Source organism: Tamandua tetradactyla, chromosome 9, assembly GCF_023851605.1.
Source record: "Tamandua tetradactyla isolate mTamTet1 chromosome 9, mTamTet1.pri, whole genome shotgun sequence".
Lineage (NCBI taxonomy): Eukaryota > Metazoa > Chordata > Mammalia > Pilosa > Myrmecophagidae > Tamandua > Tamandua tetradactyla.
Window position 1 is genome coordinate 101,695,793 of NC_135335.1, and position 18,409 is coordinate 101,714,201.

Sequence of the window (18,409 nt, forward strand, 5' to 3'; positions counted from 1 at the left end):
TACATTTGAAGTCTAATTTGTTGGATATTAGTATAGCCACTCCTGCTCTTTTCTGGTTGTTATTTGCATGAAATATCTTTTCCCAACCTTTCACTTTCAACCTATATTTATCTTTGGGTCTAAGATGTGTTTCCTGTAGACAGCATATAGAAGAATCCTGTTTTTTAATCTATTCTGCCAGTCTATGTCTTTTGATTGGGGAATTCAGTCCATTAACATTTAATGTTATTACTGTTTGGATAATATTTTCCTCTCCCATTTTACCTTTTGTATTATATATATCATGTCTGACTTTCCTTCTTTCTACACTCTTCTCCATACCTCTCTCTTCTGTCTTTTTGGTTCTGACTCTAGTGCTCCCTTTAGTATTTCTTGCAGAGCTGGTCTCTTGGTCACAAATTCTCTCAGTGACTTTTTGTCTGAGAATGTTTTAATTTCTCCCTCATTTTTGAAGGACAATTTTGCTGGATATAGGAGTCTTGGATGGCAGTTTTTCTCTTTTAGTAATTTAAATATATCATCCCACTGTCTTCTACCTTCCATGGTTTCTGCTGAGAAATCTACACATATTCTTATTGGGTTTCCTTTGTATGTGATGGATTGTTTTTCTCTTGCTGCTTTCAAAATCCTCTCTTTGACCTCTGACATTCTAACTAGTAAGTGTCTTGGAGAACGCCTATTTGGGTCTAATCTCTTTGGGGTGCGCTGCACTTCTTGGATCTGAAATTTTAGGTCTTTCATAAGAGTTGGGAAATTTTCAGTGATAATTTCTTCCATTAGTTTTTCTCCTCCTTTTCCCTTCTCTTCTCCTTCTGGGACACCCACAACACGTACATTTGTGCATTTCGTATTGTCCTTGAGTTCCCTGATACCCTGTTCAAATTTTTCCATTCTTTTCCCGATAGTTTCTGTTTCTTTTTGGAATTCAGATGTTCCACCCTCCAAATCACTAATTCTATCTTCTGTCTCTTTAAATCTATCATTGTAGGTATCCATTGTTTTTTCCCTCTTTTCTACTATATCCTTCACTTCCATAAGCTCTGTGATTTGTTTTTTCAGTTTTTCTATTTCTTCTTTTTGATCAGCCCATGTTTCTTCATGTCCTCCCTCAATTTATCGATTTCGTTTTTGAAGAGGTTTTCCATTTCTGTTCGTATATTCAGCATTAGTTGTCTCAGCTCCTATATCTCATTTGAACTATTGGTTTGTTCCTTTGACTGGGCCATATTTTCAATTTTCTGAGCATGATTCGTTATCTTCTGCTGGCGTCTGGGCATTTAGTCAGATTTCCCTGGGTGTTGGAGCCAACAGGTTGAAAAATTTTTCTGTGCAATATCTGGGTTCTGTTTTTCTTATCCTGCCCAGTAGGTGGCGCTCGTGGCACACGTTTGTCTGCGGGTCCCACCAGTAAAAGGTGCTGTGGGTCCTTTAACTTTGGAAAACTCTCGCCGTTGGGGAGGTTCGCCAGCCGAAGCAGCTTAGAAGAGTGCCAGCCGGCCCGGGTTGCGAACGCGGGGAGGGTCGCCGGCCGCCGCAGCCCGGGAGAGCGCCCGACCGAATTTCCTAGTCCGTCCAGGGCGCCAAGCGTGGCGGGAGGGCGCCAGCCGCTGCGGCCCAGGAGAGTGCACTGTCCCAGCCGGACCGGGGAGTCACGTGTTTGGAAGGGACCTCCCCCGGTCACCATTCTCTGCGGCCTGGGGATTTCCAATCCAATTCTCTCAGTTGTTCCGGGGGGCCACGCGTGGTGGGGGCGCATGCCGCCACGGCTTGAGGGGACTGCTTGCCCAATTCTGCCAGCTGGCCCGGGAAGGAGGAGGGAAGGAACTCCGGCCGCTTGCCGCCCCTCCCGGGGAAGCCCGCGCCCCTCGACGATCTCACCGGAGTGAGTTCTCCCTGCCAGTCAGCCGTTCCAGAATGGAGTACGCTGTCTTTTTGATCTCTGTCGTGGCTCCGGGAGCTGTTCTGTATTGTTTCTACTCCCCTAGTAGCTGTTCTGCCGTACTGGAGACCTGGGTTCGATTCCTGGTGCCTGCCTACAGGGCTGCACAAATCCAAATTCTGTTGGCAGGCTTCAAATTGGCAACTCCAGTGAAAGTTTTAAATGAACTCTCCAGGAGAAGCTGACTGACTGAAGTAGAGCTGAAAGTTTTGCTCTTCTGACTCCTGAAGTGATCGCCTCCCAATTTATAGTTCTTAGGGCATGAAAATGTCCAGCTGGTGACTTCTTCCAAGTAAGAGACAGGAAGAGTCTTTTTCTTTGTAGCATGTCCTCCAAAATGTGATAGGAAATCTCCAGCCTTTTACTTTTAATCTATATGTGTGTTTAAATGTAATGTGCATCCCTTGTAGAAAGCATGTAGTTAGATACTGTTTGTTTAATGCAAGTTTAATTATAGATATTATGTATTCCCATACCAATGTAATCATCCAAAGGATACAGTCAGTGGTTCACAGTATCATTATATAGCTGTGCATTCATCACAGTTGATTTTGGAACATTTTTATTACTCCAAAGATAAAAATAAAAGTAGGAAAAAAATAGTAAGAAAGAACATGCAAAGCATCCCATACCCCCACCACCCCGATCATTTATTTTTTTGTCCTTTTCTCATTCACTTGTCCATACACTGGATAAAGAGAGTGTTGGTCACAAGGTTTTCACAATCACAAGGTCACACTTAAAAACTATATAATTAATTATACCGTCATCTTCAACTATCGAGGCTGCTGGATTATAGTTAAACAGTATCATGTATTTCCCTCTATCTACTCTAATACACCAAAAACTGAATAGGGATATCTATATACTGCATAAGAGTAACCCCCAGAATGAACTCCTAAGACCGTTTGAAATCCCTCAGCCACTGAAGCTTTATTGTTTCATTTCTCTTCCCTCTTTTGGTCATGAAAGCTTTCTCAATCCCATGACTCCAGGTTCAAGCTCATTCCTGGGAGTCATGTCCCACATTGCAAAAGAGATTTACACCTCTGGGAGTCATGTCCCATGTAGGCAGGAGGTCAGTGAGTTCACCTGCAGAGTTGATTTAGAGAGAAAACCACATATGAACAACAGATGAATATCTGTGATGATGACTCTTGGCGTAATCATAAATAGGCTTAGCTTCTTTGCAGGAATAACTTTCATTAGGTCAAGCCCGAAATAGAAGGCCTGGCCCATCAACTTGACAGTCGCTAATGCTGATGAGAATATCAGGTCTTCCCCAGGTGGGGAAGTTTAATGTTTTCACCTTTTCCTCAGTCCTTCAAGGGAACTTTGCAGATACTTTTTATCTTTTGCCCAGATTGCGCTGGGATATATTAGGGCATCACACCAACCTGTACAAACCAGCAGAATCTCACTCCCTATTCAAGGTTCTGTGTAATTTTGGTTTTCAGATAATGTCTGATCACTTTTTCATTGTTTTTAACAGTTGCTATATGGGGTAATGCTGGACTTTCACTGCAGAATTCTAGCTCTGGTTTGCAATTGTCACACAGATGCCCAGAATTCCAGGGAGCGTACAGGTTATACACAAAGAGCACAGCATCTCAGAATTTAGGAATAATAGCTGAAACTCAGGAGTAGTTGTAACTGTTGTAAGAGCCTATCATCTAGAAACCTTTACAGTAGGCCTTCACCTGATAGCCTATGCTCTGGAATTCATTACTTTTTGTACATTATAGTTTATCTGTTAGTGAAGCATTACATTTGTCTTTTCTTTCTGGCTTAGTCAGTCAACATACAGATGTCCTCAAGGTTCATTCACCTACTTGCATGCCTCATAGCTTCATTCCTTCCTGTAACCTGCCTCACAGCTTCATTCCTTCTTGCAGTTGTATGCACACACTATAGTTCGCACTTCTCATCAGTCGATGTACCCATAGGCCACCTCTGTCCATTGCAGATTACACGCTGCTCTCTAAACACAGTGCAAATGTCCATTCCTGTTGAGAATACAGGCTCCAGTGGAGCCACCACACTGCTCCCCAGAGGGGCTATACCACTCTAATTCCCAACTAACAGTGTGTGGGTACATCTCTCTTCCTGTGTTTTCTCCAGCACTTGTATCTCTGTTCATTTTTAAACAGTTTTATTCACTCACCATACAGTTCAACCTAGAGTAAAAAATCAGTGGTTCCCCGTATAATCAAATAGCCATGCCTTCACCACCAAAATGTGTATGAGAACATTTCCATTTCTTCTGCAAAGAATCTCATACCCCTCCCTCATATCCCCTACTTATTGACATTTAGCTTTTGTGTTTTTGCTTTTGTTACATTCAGTGGAAGCGTATTACAATGTTACTATTAAATATAGACTCTAGTTTGCATTGATTGTATTTTTTCCTTATACCATTCCATTTTCAACACTTTGCAGTGTTGACCTTTATTTGTTCTCCTTCATGTAAAACTTTTCTTATATTTGTACATTTAATCACCATAATTGTCCACTCTAGGCTTTGGTAAATATATACCATCCTAGTCTTTATCTTCTATATTTCCTTCTTGTGTCATTTATTTCTGCTCTAATCTTTCTTATTTCTTTCTTTTCATTTGTTTCGGGGGTGCTTTGCTGTTGTTTCTCTAATTCTTCCAAGTGAACAGTTAATTCCTTGATTTTTGGTCTTCTTTTTTAATATAGTCATTTAAAGTAATAAATCTCCCTCTTAGTACTGTCTTTGCTGCATCCCCTAAAATTTTTGTTTTAGTTTTAAATTTATTGATTATCCTTTTTATTTTTTTATTATTATTCAACATAACAACCTACAAACACAAACATTCTTACCATATGATCATTCCATTCTTGATATATCATCAATAACTCACAGTATCATCACATAGTTGTACATTCATCATCATGATCATTTCTTAGACATTTGCATCAATTCAGAAAAAGAAAACAGAAAAAAATGAATACATACCATCCTCTTAACCCTCCCTTTCGTTGATCACTAGCATTTCAATTTACTAAATTTATTTTAGCGTTTGTTTCCCCTATTATGTATTTATTTTTAATCCATATGTTTTTGATCTAGTTCGCTAGCTGCTGGAATGCAATATACTAGAAACGGAATGGCTTTTAACAAGGGGAATTTAATTATCTACTAGTTTACAGTTCTAAGGCTGAGAAAATGTCCCAATTAAAACAAGTCTATAGAAATGTCCAATCAAAGGCATCCAGGAAAAGATACCTTGGTTCAAGAAGGCCGATGAAGTTCAGGGTCTCTCTTTCAAGTGAGAAAGCACATGGCGAACACAGTCAGGGCTTCTCTATCGGCTGGAAGGGCACATGGCAAATATGGCATCATCTGCTAGCTTTCTCTCCTGGCTTCTGGTTTCATGAAGCTCCCTAGGAGGCGTTTTCCTTCTTCATCTCCAAAGGTCACTGGCTGGTGGACTCTACTTCGTAGTGCTGCAGCATTCTCTGCTCTCTCTGAATCTCTCATTCTCCAAAATATTTCCTTTTATAGAATTCCAATAAACCAATCAAGACCCACCCAAATGGGTGGAGACATGTCGTCCCTTAATCCAGTTTAACAGTCACTCTTGACTAAATCACATCAACCAGGGAGATGATCTTATTACAGTTTCAAATATACAGTATTGGATAGGGATTATTCTACCTTTATGAAATGGGATTTATATTAAAACATGGCTTTTCTTAGGGGGCGTACTTTCTTTCAAACCAGCACAGTTTTTTACTCGTCTGTCGATAAGGTAGATAAAAGAAGCATCAGACACAAGGTTTTCACAGTCACATAGTCACATTGCGAAAGCTATACATTATACAGTCATCTTCAAGAAACGTGGCTACTGGAACACAGCTCTACATTTTCAGGCGGTTCCCCTCCAGCCTCTCCATTATACCCTGACTAAAAAGGTGACATTTCTATAATGCATAAGAATAACTCCCAGGATAACCTGTTGACTCTGTTTGGAATCTCTCAGCCATTGATACTTTATTTTGTCTCATTTCGCTCTTTCTCGTTTTGATCAAGAAGGTTTTCTCATTCCTTTGATTCTAAGTCCCAGCTCATTCTAGGCTTTCTGTCCCATGTTGCCGGGTGTCTACACCCCTTGGAGTCATGTCCCACGTAGAGAAGGGGAGGGCAGTGAGTTTGTCGTGTTGGCTGAGAGAGACAGGCCGCATCTGAGCAACAAAAAGGTTCTTTGGGGGAGACTCTTATGTCTAATTTTAGTAGACTTAGCCTATCCTTTGCGGGAATAAGTTTCGTATGAATAAACCCCCAGATTGAGGGCTCCCCCTATTGCTTTGGTTGTCCCCACTGCTGTGAGAATACCAAGAATTCTCCACTTGGGGAGGTTGAGTTTTCCCGCTTTCTTGCCTTCCCCCAAGGGGTCTTTGCAAATACTTTTTCATTCACTGTTCATATCACTCTGGGATTTATCGATGCATCCCCTAAATTTTGGTATCTTGTGTTTCCATTTTCATTTGTCTCAAGATATTTACTGATATCTCTTATAATTTCTTCCTTAACCCACAGGTTGTATAAGAGTGTGTTGTTTAGCTGTCAGATATTTGTGAATTTTCTGATCCTCTGCTTGTTATTGATTGCCAACTTTATTCCATTATCATCCGTGAAAGTATTTTGTATTTCAGTCTTTTAAAATTTATTGAGACTTGCTTTGTGACCCAGTATATGGTCTATCCTTGAGAATGATCCATGAGCACTTGAGAAAATTTATGTCCTGCTGTTGTAGGGTATAATGTTCTGTACATGTCTGTTAAGTCTAGTTCATTTATTGTATTATTCAAAGTCTCTGTTTCCTTGTTGATCCTCTGTCCAGATGTCCTATCCATTGATGAAAGCAGGGTATTTAAGTCTCCAACTATTATGGTAGAGGTGTCTGTTTCTTCTTTCAGTTCTGTTAGTGTTTGCATCATGTATTTTGGGGCACTCTGGCTCAGCACATAAATATTTATGATTGTTATGTCTTCTTGTTGAATTGTTCCTTTTATTGATACATAATGTTCTTTGTCTCTTTTAATTTTATTGTTTTGAAGTCTAATTTGTCAGATATTAGTATAGCTACTCTGTTCTTTTTTGAATGTTGTTTGCATGAAATATCTTTTCTCACCCTTGCACATTCAACCAATTTTTTTTCCAACCTATTTTTAGCCTTAGGTCTAACATGAGTTTCCTGTACACAGTTTATAGAAGGGTTCTATCTTTTAATCCATTCTGCTAGTCTGTGTCTTTTGATTGGGGGATTTAATCCATTAACATTTAGTTTTATTACTGTAAAGGCAGTACTTCTACCATTTTGTCTTTTAGATTTTATATCCTAATCTTTTTTTCTCTTTTTACTTTTATTGGTAGTCTCCATTTCTACACTCTTCTCCAGACATCTCTCTCCTGCCTTTTTTCTCTACCCGTAGCTCTCCCTTTACTATTTCTTACAGAACCAGTCTCTTAGTCACAAATTCTCTCAGTGATTATCTGAAAACATTTTTAATTTTCCCTTCATTTTTGAAGGACAGTTTTGCTTGGTATAGAATTCTTGTTTGGCAGTTTTTCTCTTTTATAATCTTAAATATATTATACCACTCCCTTCTTGCCTCTGGTTTCTGCTGAGAATCCCACATATAGTCTTATTGAGCTTCCCTTGTATGTCATGGATTGCTTTTCTCTTGTTGCTTTCAAAATACTCCCTTTGTGACATTTGACAGTCTGATTAGTAAATGTCGTGGAGTATGTCTATTTGGATCTATTCTGTGTTGGGGTATGCTGCTCTTATTGGATCTGTAATTTTACATCTTTCCTTAAGGATGGGAAATTTTCAATGATTATTTGCTCCATTAGTCTTTCTCCTCCTTTACCCTTCTCTTCTCCTTCTGGGACACCCACAATATTTACATTTGTGTACTTCAATTTTTCATTTACTTCCCTGAGACCCTGCTCATATTTTTCCCTTGTTTTCCCGATATTTTCTTTTGTGTGTTGGATATCAGATGTCCTGTCCTCTAGATTACTAATCCTTTACTTTTGCCTCTTCAGATCTTTTGTTGTACTTTCCATTGTTGTTGTTTTTTATCTCTTCTGTTGTACCTTTCATTTCCATAAGTTCTGATTTGTTTTCTCAGATTTTCAAGTTCTTTTACTTTGCCCCTTGTCTTCTTTATATCCTCCCTCAACTCATTGATTTTATTTTTGATGAGATTTTTTTCATGTGTGTTCGAACATCCTGAATTAGTTGTTTCTCATTTGAAGTGTTGATTTGTTCCTTTGACTGGGCTGTATCTTCGATTTTCCTAGTATTATTTTTTGTTGACGTCTAGTCATTTGATTTCTTTAATTAGTTTATTCTGGAGGTCGTTTTCATTCTTTTATGGAGGGTTTTCTTGCTGCATGGCTTTGTTCTCTCTCTGTTCTCTGACATTTCAGTGCAACTTTTTCTCGACCTGTAGCATAGGTTCAGTGTAAGTGATCAGAACTTTTTCAGTTCTTGTTTTTCTGTTTCTGGGCCTGCCGATATGGAGCCTTTTTTTGCGGGGGGAGGCGGGGTGCGTGGTCTGGGAATGGAGCCCTTTTTTTTTGAGGAAGATCTGTATGGTCAGATTTTCACGGACCATACAGGGATGTGTCTCAGGAGGAAAGAGTAGCCAGCATCAGTTTTTCCTGATGGTGAGACCCAGCAGATTATCAGACTTTTCCGTGAAGCCTCTAGAATCTGTGCTTTTCTTATCCTGTGCAGCAGTTGGTACTTGTTTTCCCTAGGCTTCCCCCCAGCTTAAAGTGATTGGTGCCTTTAATTTCAGTAGACTGTCCCTGCCTGAAGCATGCTTGAGACAGAGTGGAGGTGGTAGGATTGCTTTGATTCCTTCTGTTTTCCAGTCCCTAAGGCCTGAATTCCTTGATGAAGGGATTCCATTTGCACTGGGCCCTGCCCCCCTTTTCTTAGGAAAGATAACACCCTTTAAGGAATTAACCCCTTTCACCTGACTAGTTACTTTGTCTGTCAGACAAACTTAATTCCGCCCTTGCCTTGAGCAGTGCTAGAGGGGGAGAGTGCTTCATTTCTATCTTCAAGTAGTTAACTACTTTAAGTAGTTAAAAAAAAAATGCAAAAAAGCCTTTTCAGAGCCTGACCCCTGCTCCTTGGGTTTGTCAGTCAAGACATTGAGTTGGTAGGTGGCTCTATGTATCTCCAGGCTCTGTGTGCCCCCTTTTCTTGGGGTTTAGCCCTTTCCCAATATTTTGTGCTGTCCGCTCAGAAAGCCTCTGGTTTTTGTTTCTTTTTTTCTTTTCTTTTTTTTTTTTTTTTTGTCAGCCCTGCCCCCTCTCTGCAGGGGCAAAAACTCCTAGTTCTCTTTATTTCTTATTCTAGGTTTATCTGAGGTGGGGGGTTGTATTCAATAGTCAGAATTTGTTAAATAATTCTGGAACTGGAGCTTGGTTGAGCTGATCCCTTGCTGCGAGAAAAATCAGTTTCCTTTCCCCTGGGGGAACCAGCCTGCTGTGCCCATGGGGTGGGGTGCCAGTCTCTGCATGTTGGGGGCCTTAGAGTTCTGTGTGGGATCACAGCCCTTCCCCCTGGTCCAGACTGGTGTACGCTGCATGTTTAGTTACTGATGTTCCCCCAGCAGTTGTACTTTACCATACTGGCTATTAGCTGCCCTGGAGAACAAACCAAATTCCACCCCTCACTGTACTGCCATCTTGCCCTACCTCCGTGAACTGTGTCTTAACCAAGAAGGTTCTAATACAGTCCCAACCTTAGTCATGATTTCATGGTGTATATTGAAATACTTAACTCCACTGAATTTTCTTTAAAAAACAAACAGAGCTACTATATTGCCTTCTGTTAGATTATGGGTTCCATAATCATAAACCATTGTAATTTTCAAGCAATGGCTTCTTTGATAAATATTACATTTTGGGAAGGAATACATATGGATTAGCTTATTTGTGAAACACAAAAGAGAAAAACCTTCATTTTCTAGTCTTTCCTAGTCATTTATGTAATCTCTCTCAGTAGAAAGTGACAGGCGTAGGCTCTGAACTTTGTGGGGCCCATCTACAGAACTGAAGTTGTTTTATTTGTTTGTAAGAAATAGAGTAATCATTAATAATCATTGGTATCAGTAATTAGGTTGCATCAATTCCCAGAGGTGTGTTAAATTTAAAATGTTCTTCATTTAGATCAGTACTTTTCAGATTTGTCATAATAATTTTTAGGACAGTAGGTTGTCTGTAGTAAAGAGAATAAGGTTTTTGTATTCTACAAGGTCCATTAAAAATCATTCAGTTAAATTTACATATTAATAGAATAAAAATCAGAAAGCCTGAAGAAAAAACTTTGTAATTGTCTTATCCTTACTTGCTTTCACATTTTAGGTATGCCATTGCTTTGGCCTTAAGAGAAAAACAGCGTGTAATATTTACCAGTCCAATTAAGGCTCTGAGTAACCAGAAATATCGTGAAATGTATGAAGAATTTCAAGATGTTGGTCTGATGACTGGAGATGTTACTATTAATCCTACAGCATCTTGTCTTGTTATGACCACAGAGGTAATTTATATAGCACCTCATCTGTTTTTTCCTTTTTAATTTAACGTGTATTCAGTGAGAGCATCCAGTGTTTTATCAGTTGCTCTGTATAAATAAAATGTAATACTTTGCTTTCTGAGTATATTTATTTGAAAAGGAAAAAGTTTATCTTAAAATGTTCTAATAATTGTATAAATTTATTTCTAAATTGCCAATATTTGTTTTTTTGTCATAAAATAAGATATGACCTTTGTTCATCAAGTGTCTTCAAAGGCTTGTTACTGTCAGTAACATCAGAGTGTTTTCATGGCTTTGTATATGGTTTCAAGCATAGTTTCATATACGTGGTAGTTGTTTGTTTCATGTGATTTTTTTCTTCTTCACCTGAGTGTTGATACAAATAGATAAGTAACTAAATTAAAAAAATATATGATATTATGTTTAGTTACTTCCTATACTCAGTTAGGTTTTACATATAGTTATCTTAAGTTTTGGACATGATTGGCCATCTTTACCATACTATAAGTACTTTTTTACGAATTTGTATTGTATCCTTGCATTTTATCCATGAAAATGATATGGTACACTAGAGAGCATAAATTATCTTCTGGTCTGGAGAACCACCCAAAAGCATTGCCACTTTTCATTTTTGTGCTAAAGTCAGTTTATTTTCCATCCTCAAAACTTTCTTCCATCTGTGGTGGATTTCCTTTAACTCCACAACTAAAGACAGTGCGTGCTAGAAAGTATCCATGTTGTGAATAGATAGAGGCAGAAAAAAATAAATCAATAGTATAGGGCCTATCCAACATGTTGGATAGAAGATAATTTTAGTTGCTCACATAACCTAGGAAGTGTAGTTCTTGAAATAGTTGCTGTGCATATAAGAGAGTGTTTTTATATTTGAGACATGAAAAGTATAGCTGATAACTATTTTCTCCCTGGATTGTAGTTGATTTCTAACTATTGAAAAGTTATTTGAATTTGTTTTATGAAAAAAGGAATACTGTTTGGTTTATAAAATATATTTAAGGTATATAACTCCAATTCCTTGTTAGAAAAAAGTTTTAATTATTAGTTATTATGCCACACTCCTGCCAAATCTTCTGTCTTTTCTTTAGATTTTGAGAAGTATGCTATACAGAGGTTCTGAAGTTATGCGAGAAGTTGCTTGGGTTATATTTGATGAAATTCATTACATGAGAGATTCAGGTATTGTTTATATTCTGTGTTGTTTTTGAGATTTGTGACATTATATCACTGTAAGACTGGCCTGAGGAACTTTGAACAAGAAGTTGTTAAATTTTGATTTTGATTTTGGTGTGACTAGAGTTGTGATAAACTTTTCTTTCTTTAAATTGCCAAGAACATGATATTTTATTTCCAGTAAGATCTATTTTAAATACTATTCCTCAAATAGTAGCTTTTCCTTTGTGAGAAAATGCAGTGTTGAATAAAGCAAATGAAATAAAAAATAGTTTGCTTTAAATAGAGACCTCTCTAATGAAACTAATATTTAAAAATTCCTAAAACTTCTGGCTAACAAATTAAATTTTTCTGATTTTTATCAAGTTGTTTTAGTTTTTAAAAGAACTTTAAGTGCATGTTTATGGTAAAACAAATAAATTGGGGATTATGAAATACTCATAAGCAATAGGAAAAAGTATAAATTTCCCTTTACTTAGGGTATTATATTACTGTCATGTAAAAGTGTATTTGGCCTGTTTGAGGGGGCCAGTATCAACAAGCACATTTAAAAATTACAATATTTAATGCATACACATTTGTATTATTTGAGACATTATTTAACATTTAACTCTCTTCAAATTCACAGAATTAAGTTCTGAAAAGAGTTGTTTTAGTTTTAAAATCATTTATCCTGTAACTTGTTTATTTTAGGGGAATACCCTGAAACTGTTTTCTTCCTGGGTTTTATTTTCGATTTAAAAAAAAAAAACATTATAGAACTACTGCCTATCACATCTTTCATCTCCAAAAGATCTTGGGTATAATTTGGATGAAAGATTCTGGTTAAAATAGTAATAGTGTATCTTCAAAATTTGTTGCTGTAACTTTATATGAGCCATCAACTCTGCTTCTCAAAGTAAAATGGAAATACTGTCCTTCCTTTTCACCTGGGTTTTTTTTTCAATCTGATTCAGCCACAGCTACTCTTTGCTAGATTTTATTTGAGTATGTTGTGTTATAGTGATTTGGTATCCTGAATAAATTTATGATGCAAACTAAAATTGTTTTCACTATGGGTCTGTGACTAAAAGTGTCCTTGGGTAAAGTGGTTTATGCACATTTCTAATTATTGAGCTTGAGAAAAAAATAATTTTAGATACTGTCATTAAAGAGGCATAGAATTCCAAGGTATAATTTTTTTCTTCCAGAGCGTGGTGTGGTATGGGAGGAAACTATTATTTTGCTTCCTGATAATGTACACTATGTCTTTCTTTCGGCTACTATTCCAAATGCTCGACAGTTTGCGGAATGGATTTGTCATTTACATAAACAGGTATTTTCTTTGCCTTTACTGATATCCTCAGTATTCAAAATGTATAGGTTTGTCTTCCTATGTCCTATGAGTTATTCCTATTGTTGCCTAGCATAAAGAAATTTTCATGTGAAACACGTCCTGAAATCAGGCATCTTATCAAAACTAACTGACTAGCTTTTAAAAATTGCTAATTTCTGAACCCTATATCAACTCAATAAATGAAAACCTCTGTAAGTAGAGTTTTGTAATCTCTGTTTTTTAAAAGTTCCTAAGTTGTTTTTGATGATCTGCCAGATTAGGAACTATTGCATTTATTTATACACTGAGCCACAAATGCACAGTAGAGAATTTCCTTTAAGGCCACAGTACCAAGAAAATCTGGGCATCCTCTGAGGCTCTGATTTGATTTCATCATTTGAACTCTGAAACTTTTTACTATTTTCTCTTTGCAGTTTTTAAGTTTACTAGTTCACGTTTAGCAGCTATATAAGCCCTTATAACAAAGACTTGTTTATGCGTACTGAATTTATTCTTGGTTTTATTTTCCTGCCCTTATTTTCCTTTATGCTCACATCCCTATGACCTTATTTCTGTCTTTCTAAAAATATTCTAACATTCCTCTATGTTGCTTCTGTAGGATAGAAACCCAGTGGATCTTCTGAAGGAGCTAGATCAATCTGCTGCTGTAGTAAGGCTTTGAAAAATCTCCATGTGGCAAAATAGTCCCATTTTTCTTCAGGGAGCCCTCTTCTGTATCATGTTATTGCTCCACAGAAGCAGGCATCCTCCCTAGTTATGTTATTCCAGCTGTAGGGTATGGGTCCAGATAATTATTGAAGCCTATGTCATGTATTTGCCCTTGTTGAGGGAACTGGTAAATTGGGAAGATGATAGTCTAACTTAATAGGTCTGAGTTTTCCAGAGTTTTCTTTTGTCCAGATCTTAAAGGTAAAAAAAAAAAAGTTTTCTCTTCGTGATATGCTGAATTCAAAATTTTATTTCTCCAGGGTCCTCTAGGTAGATCAAATATATACTTTTATTTTGAAGAAGTAAAATTTATATGTTTAAATATCTTTCTTTCTTTAAACAGCCTTGCCATGTAATTTACACAGATTATCGGCCTACTCCGTTGCAGCATTACATTTTTCCAGCAGGGGGAGATGGTCTCCATCTTGTGGTTGATGAAAATGTAAGAGTGATTGTCATTCTTAACATGTGTTGTATCATACTTTATAGTTTGTAGCTTGCTTTTCCTTAATTTTTAACTAGAGAATAATGACAGAGACCCTTTTATTTTTTAAGTACCTTTTTACAATCTAAAGTTGAATTTTTTTGAATTTTCATTCCAAAAATTGTACTTAAGGTGTGTTTTTCTTATGAACAAATTGAATTTCCCTCTTTTCCAAATATTTTTTAATGTTTGGAAAATGGGGATTCCAGACAGGTTTCATATATCTCATGTTTGTCTTTTCACAGTTTTATTATCAAACAACTTTTAAAATTATTTTACTGAACTTTGTTAGAATTAAATATTGTACTAAATTTTAGTTATATGAAGAAGTTGTTGAGGTATGAGAAATGTTTGAATTCTGTGATTAAATATTAGTAAAATTGCATGAAAAAAAATCTGTTCCAGGGTGACTTCAGAGAAGATAATTTTAATACAGCAATGCAAGTACTTCGAGATGCGGGTGACTTGGCAAAAGGAGACCAGAAGGGGCGGAAAGGAGGAACAAAAGGTAATTTGACATTTTTCACTTAGCGTGTTGTTTTTAAGGTTCATCCATATTGTAACATGTGTATCTCATTCCTTGTTACGGCCAAATAAAATTCCATTCTGTTGATATATACCATGTTTTATTTATCCGTTCATCAGGTGATGGACACTTGGGTTGTTTGCATTTTTTATCTACTATGAATATGTTACTTTAAATGTCTGTGTACAAGTTGTTTTTGTGTGGACATAGGTTTTCGTTTCTCTTAGCTATATATATAGGAATGGAATTTTGAGCATGTGATAACTGTATTAACTGTAGGAGGAATTGACAGAATTTTTCCAAAATGACTGCACCATTTTACTTTTTTACCAGCTGTGTGTAATGGTTCTAATTTCTCCATGTCTTCACTAACACTTGGTGGTTTATTATAATTTCTCCATGTCTTCACTAACACGTGGTGGTTTATTATAATCATCCTAGTGGGTAGGAAGTGGTATCCTTGTATATCCTTGTATTATTGTTTTGTTTTATTTTGGTTTTTGGTATGCTGTATGGCGGGGTCACATTTCATTCTTTTTCCATGTGAGTATCCTGTTATTGCGGCACCGTGTGTTGAATTTTTGTTTGTTTGTTTACTGTTGTTTGCTTATTTGTTTTGCGGGAGGAAGTGCATGGGCCCAGACTTGAACCTGGGTCTCCCGTGTGGCAGGAGAGAATTCTACCACCAAACTACCCTTGCACCCCATTATGGTTTGATTTACATTTTTCTGATGGCAAATTGATGTTGAGCGTATTTTCATGAGCTTATTGGCCATTTGTATATCTTCTTAGGCACAATGTCTTTTCAGATCCTTTATCCATTTTTAAATTGTATTTGTCTTTATTATTGAGATATATGAGTTTTTGTATATTTTAGATACAAATCTCTTATCAGAGATATGGTTTGGAAATATTTTCTTCCATTCTATGGGGCATCTTTCATTTTCTTGATGGCATTCATTGACTCCATCAAGTTTTATTTTGATGAAGTTCAATTTATATCTTACCACTTGTGCTTATGTTGTTATAATTAAGAAGACTTTGCCTAGCTTAAAGTCACAGAGATTTCTTCTTAGATTTTTATAGTTTTAATTCTTATATTTAGAGCTATGAACCACTTTGAGTTAATTTTTATGTGTGATCATCCAATCTTTTTACAGGACCATCAAATGTGTTCAAGATCGTGAAGATGATTATGGAAAGAAATTTTCAGCCTGTAATTATTTTCAGTTTTAGTAAGAAAGATTGTGAAGCCTATGCTCTTCAGATGACCAAATTAGATTTCAACACAGGTATTATACATAATTTCAGTGTGGTTTAATGTTTCATGAAAATAGTGTCAACTATATTTCTAGTAATACATTATCTTCTGTATATTGCTGGGATTTGCATTTTACCTTATATTACAATAGTAGATACTCAGTACATTTATAAAAGCATTTGAGAAGCCATTTCTCCCTTCTACTGAGAGGAAGTGTGCTGCTGTATATAAATCCAAAGGAGCCTTTTGTTTCCCAGACCATTCACCACCACCACCCCACCACCCCCAAAAAAATCCAAAGAAGCCTATCAAGAAGCATTAGAATCATACTTTCTTGTTCTTAATTGCCAGAAGCTCCTGTTATTGTGGTTCTCTTTCAGACTACTTAATGGTAGATCTCTTGGTCTAACACCTTCTGTGCAGAAGGTACTGTGCTTCATTTTTCTAGATTCCAAAGTAGGAAGACCTGCCCTTTACCCAAGTTTGTTATAGCTCTCAAACAAAGTAAGATAACTTTTAGCCAATTAATAAATTATTTTCATAGGTTTATATGTAATTCACCTAAAGTTACACAGAAGTAGAGTCGTTTGGCCAAGAACTGCAGTGTGCTGAATACCAGCCCACAACATACAAGTGCTGAATATGTTTAAAGTTGCAGCATAATATATTGATTAATTCAAGTATTTATTGAATACTCTTTGATGGTGTATAAGAAGGCAGTGTAATGGTTAAGAACTTGTGCTTTGGAAGTATGGGTCTAATACTTAGTAGCAGTGCCACTTATTTACTGTGTCATGTAATTGTTAAAGTTGAATAAGGTAGTTATATGAAAATGTATAGTGTAGTTTATTGTTATTGTGTTTTTTTAAAAGACTTTTTCGTGGATTAAGTATGCTAGATAATGTTTTTAAAGGCAGTGAATTCTAGTAAATAATTAGGTGGTAATTTTTATCTTTCTTTTGACTACCTTAAATACTACTCTTTACTTTTACTCTTTTACTCTCCTTTCTTCGTTTGTGTGATGTGATATTTTTGTACCCCTGGATTTTCTCTGTTAGATGAAGAAAAGAAAATGGTTGAAGAAGTATTCAGTAATGCAATTGACTGCTTGTCTGATGAAGATAAAAAGTTACCTCAGGTGAGTCTTTAATATCATTAATAATAAGTGTAGATATTAAAAGACAGTATATAGTTGCATTTTCTGGTTTTGCACTGTTTGTAAATTGCAGCAAATATGTTGTTGGTGTGTGCACTGAAATGATACCTTTATTTATATTTTAAATATTTGGAAAGGTGACAGCAGAAAAGATTTGCTGTCTAATAGAAACTTTCTCTGAAAGCTAGCATGGTCTAGAAATTGATGTTTCTGTGTCTAATACTAAAAAATTTTAATCCTCACTGCAAGTACTTAAATTTCTTAATTCATAAGGCTACCAAACAATTCACTAGGTAGAGTTCATCTAATGAAACATATGTATTTATTGAGGAATTTAATGTCAACTTTACTTTAATCTGGGATATTTTCCTTTGGTTATTTATTGGAATTGCCTGGAGAGTTTTAAAAAGTACTGAGATTGTACTTTAACTCTCTAGTTAAAGTAATTTAACTAGAGATTGTAATTTAACTGGTCTGGTGTGTATCTTTGACATTAGAAAATTTTTAAAGGCTCTTCCGGTGATTCTTACGTATACCCAAAGCTGAGAACTGTTGTAATCCAACCCTGTACATGAAAGTTTTATTTTGTGAACAGAAAAATTGGGAGTCACACTCTGCTTTACAAATTAATGCCTTATTTTATAGGTGATTTACGATAAGATTGTAGCATTTCTTTGTATTTAAAGCAATGTTTAATTTTAAAAAAATTATAATTTTTCCTCACAGATGAGTTATTAGAGTTTAAAGACTGAGTCTCATCTTCATACATTGTATCCTAGCACAGTTCTAATTGTGGGTACTTAGTGGCACTTTATATAGTGTTAATGAGTAATTCTTCCTGTTAATGAGAATTAATTCTTCCATAATGCATTCATTTTTAAATGAAATACATATTTTTATGAAATGTTTATAGTAATTTTTCTTTCATTTGAGTGGGCTGTATCCTTCAAGTTATTTTATACAGATGCAAACTTTGTCCTTATAGCTTGTAATTTTTTTTTTGGAGGAGATGAAGTGATGCTAGGAATGAAACAGCTCAGTCCTTATAAAGTGATTTAAGGTAAAATGACATGCCTTTCTTGTTAAGATAGGCCAGAATTATATTGTGTTTGACTTTAATGAGCTATGTGAATATAAGTTTGGGTTTTGCTTTTATTCGAAAAGATTATATAACCTCTGTTTCAAGCACAGAACACCTTTCTTGATGAATTACCCAT

At 36.2% G+C, this 18,409-nt stretch overlaps 1 protein-coding gene across 2 annotated transcripts in view; it reads left to right on the plus strand.

Moving 5' to 3' along the window:
* The window catches only part of MTREX (Mtr4 exosome RNA helicase), a 164,428-nt gene that overhangs the window by 58,834 nt on the left and 87,185 nt on the right, over positions 1 to 18,409 (plus strand). The window contains exons 7-14 of one of the 2 annotated variants that reach the window (XM_077117151.1): positions 10,362 to 10,536; positions 11,637 to 11,727; positions 12,912 to 13,036; positions 13,656 to 13,706; positions 14,109 to 14,207; positions 14,655 to 14,757; positions 15,936 to 16,067; positions 17,095 to 17,174. In XM_077117151.1, the coding sequence (XP_076973266.1) occupies positions 10,362 to 10,536; positions 11,637 to 11,727; positions 12,912 to 13,036; positions 13,656 to 13,706; positions 14,109 to 14,207; positions 14,655 to 14,757; positions 15,936 to 16,067; positions 17,095 to 17,174 (856 nt within the window). The remainder of the gene's footprint in view (positions 1 to 10,361; positions 10,537 to 11,636; positions 11,728 to 12,911; positions 13,037 to 13,655; positions 13,707 to 14,108; positions 14,208 to 14,654; positions 14,758 to 15,935; positions 16,068 to 17,094; positions 17,175 to 18,409) is intronic. The other variant, XM_077117152.1, reaches the window with a different exon arrangement.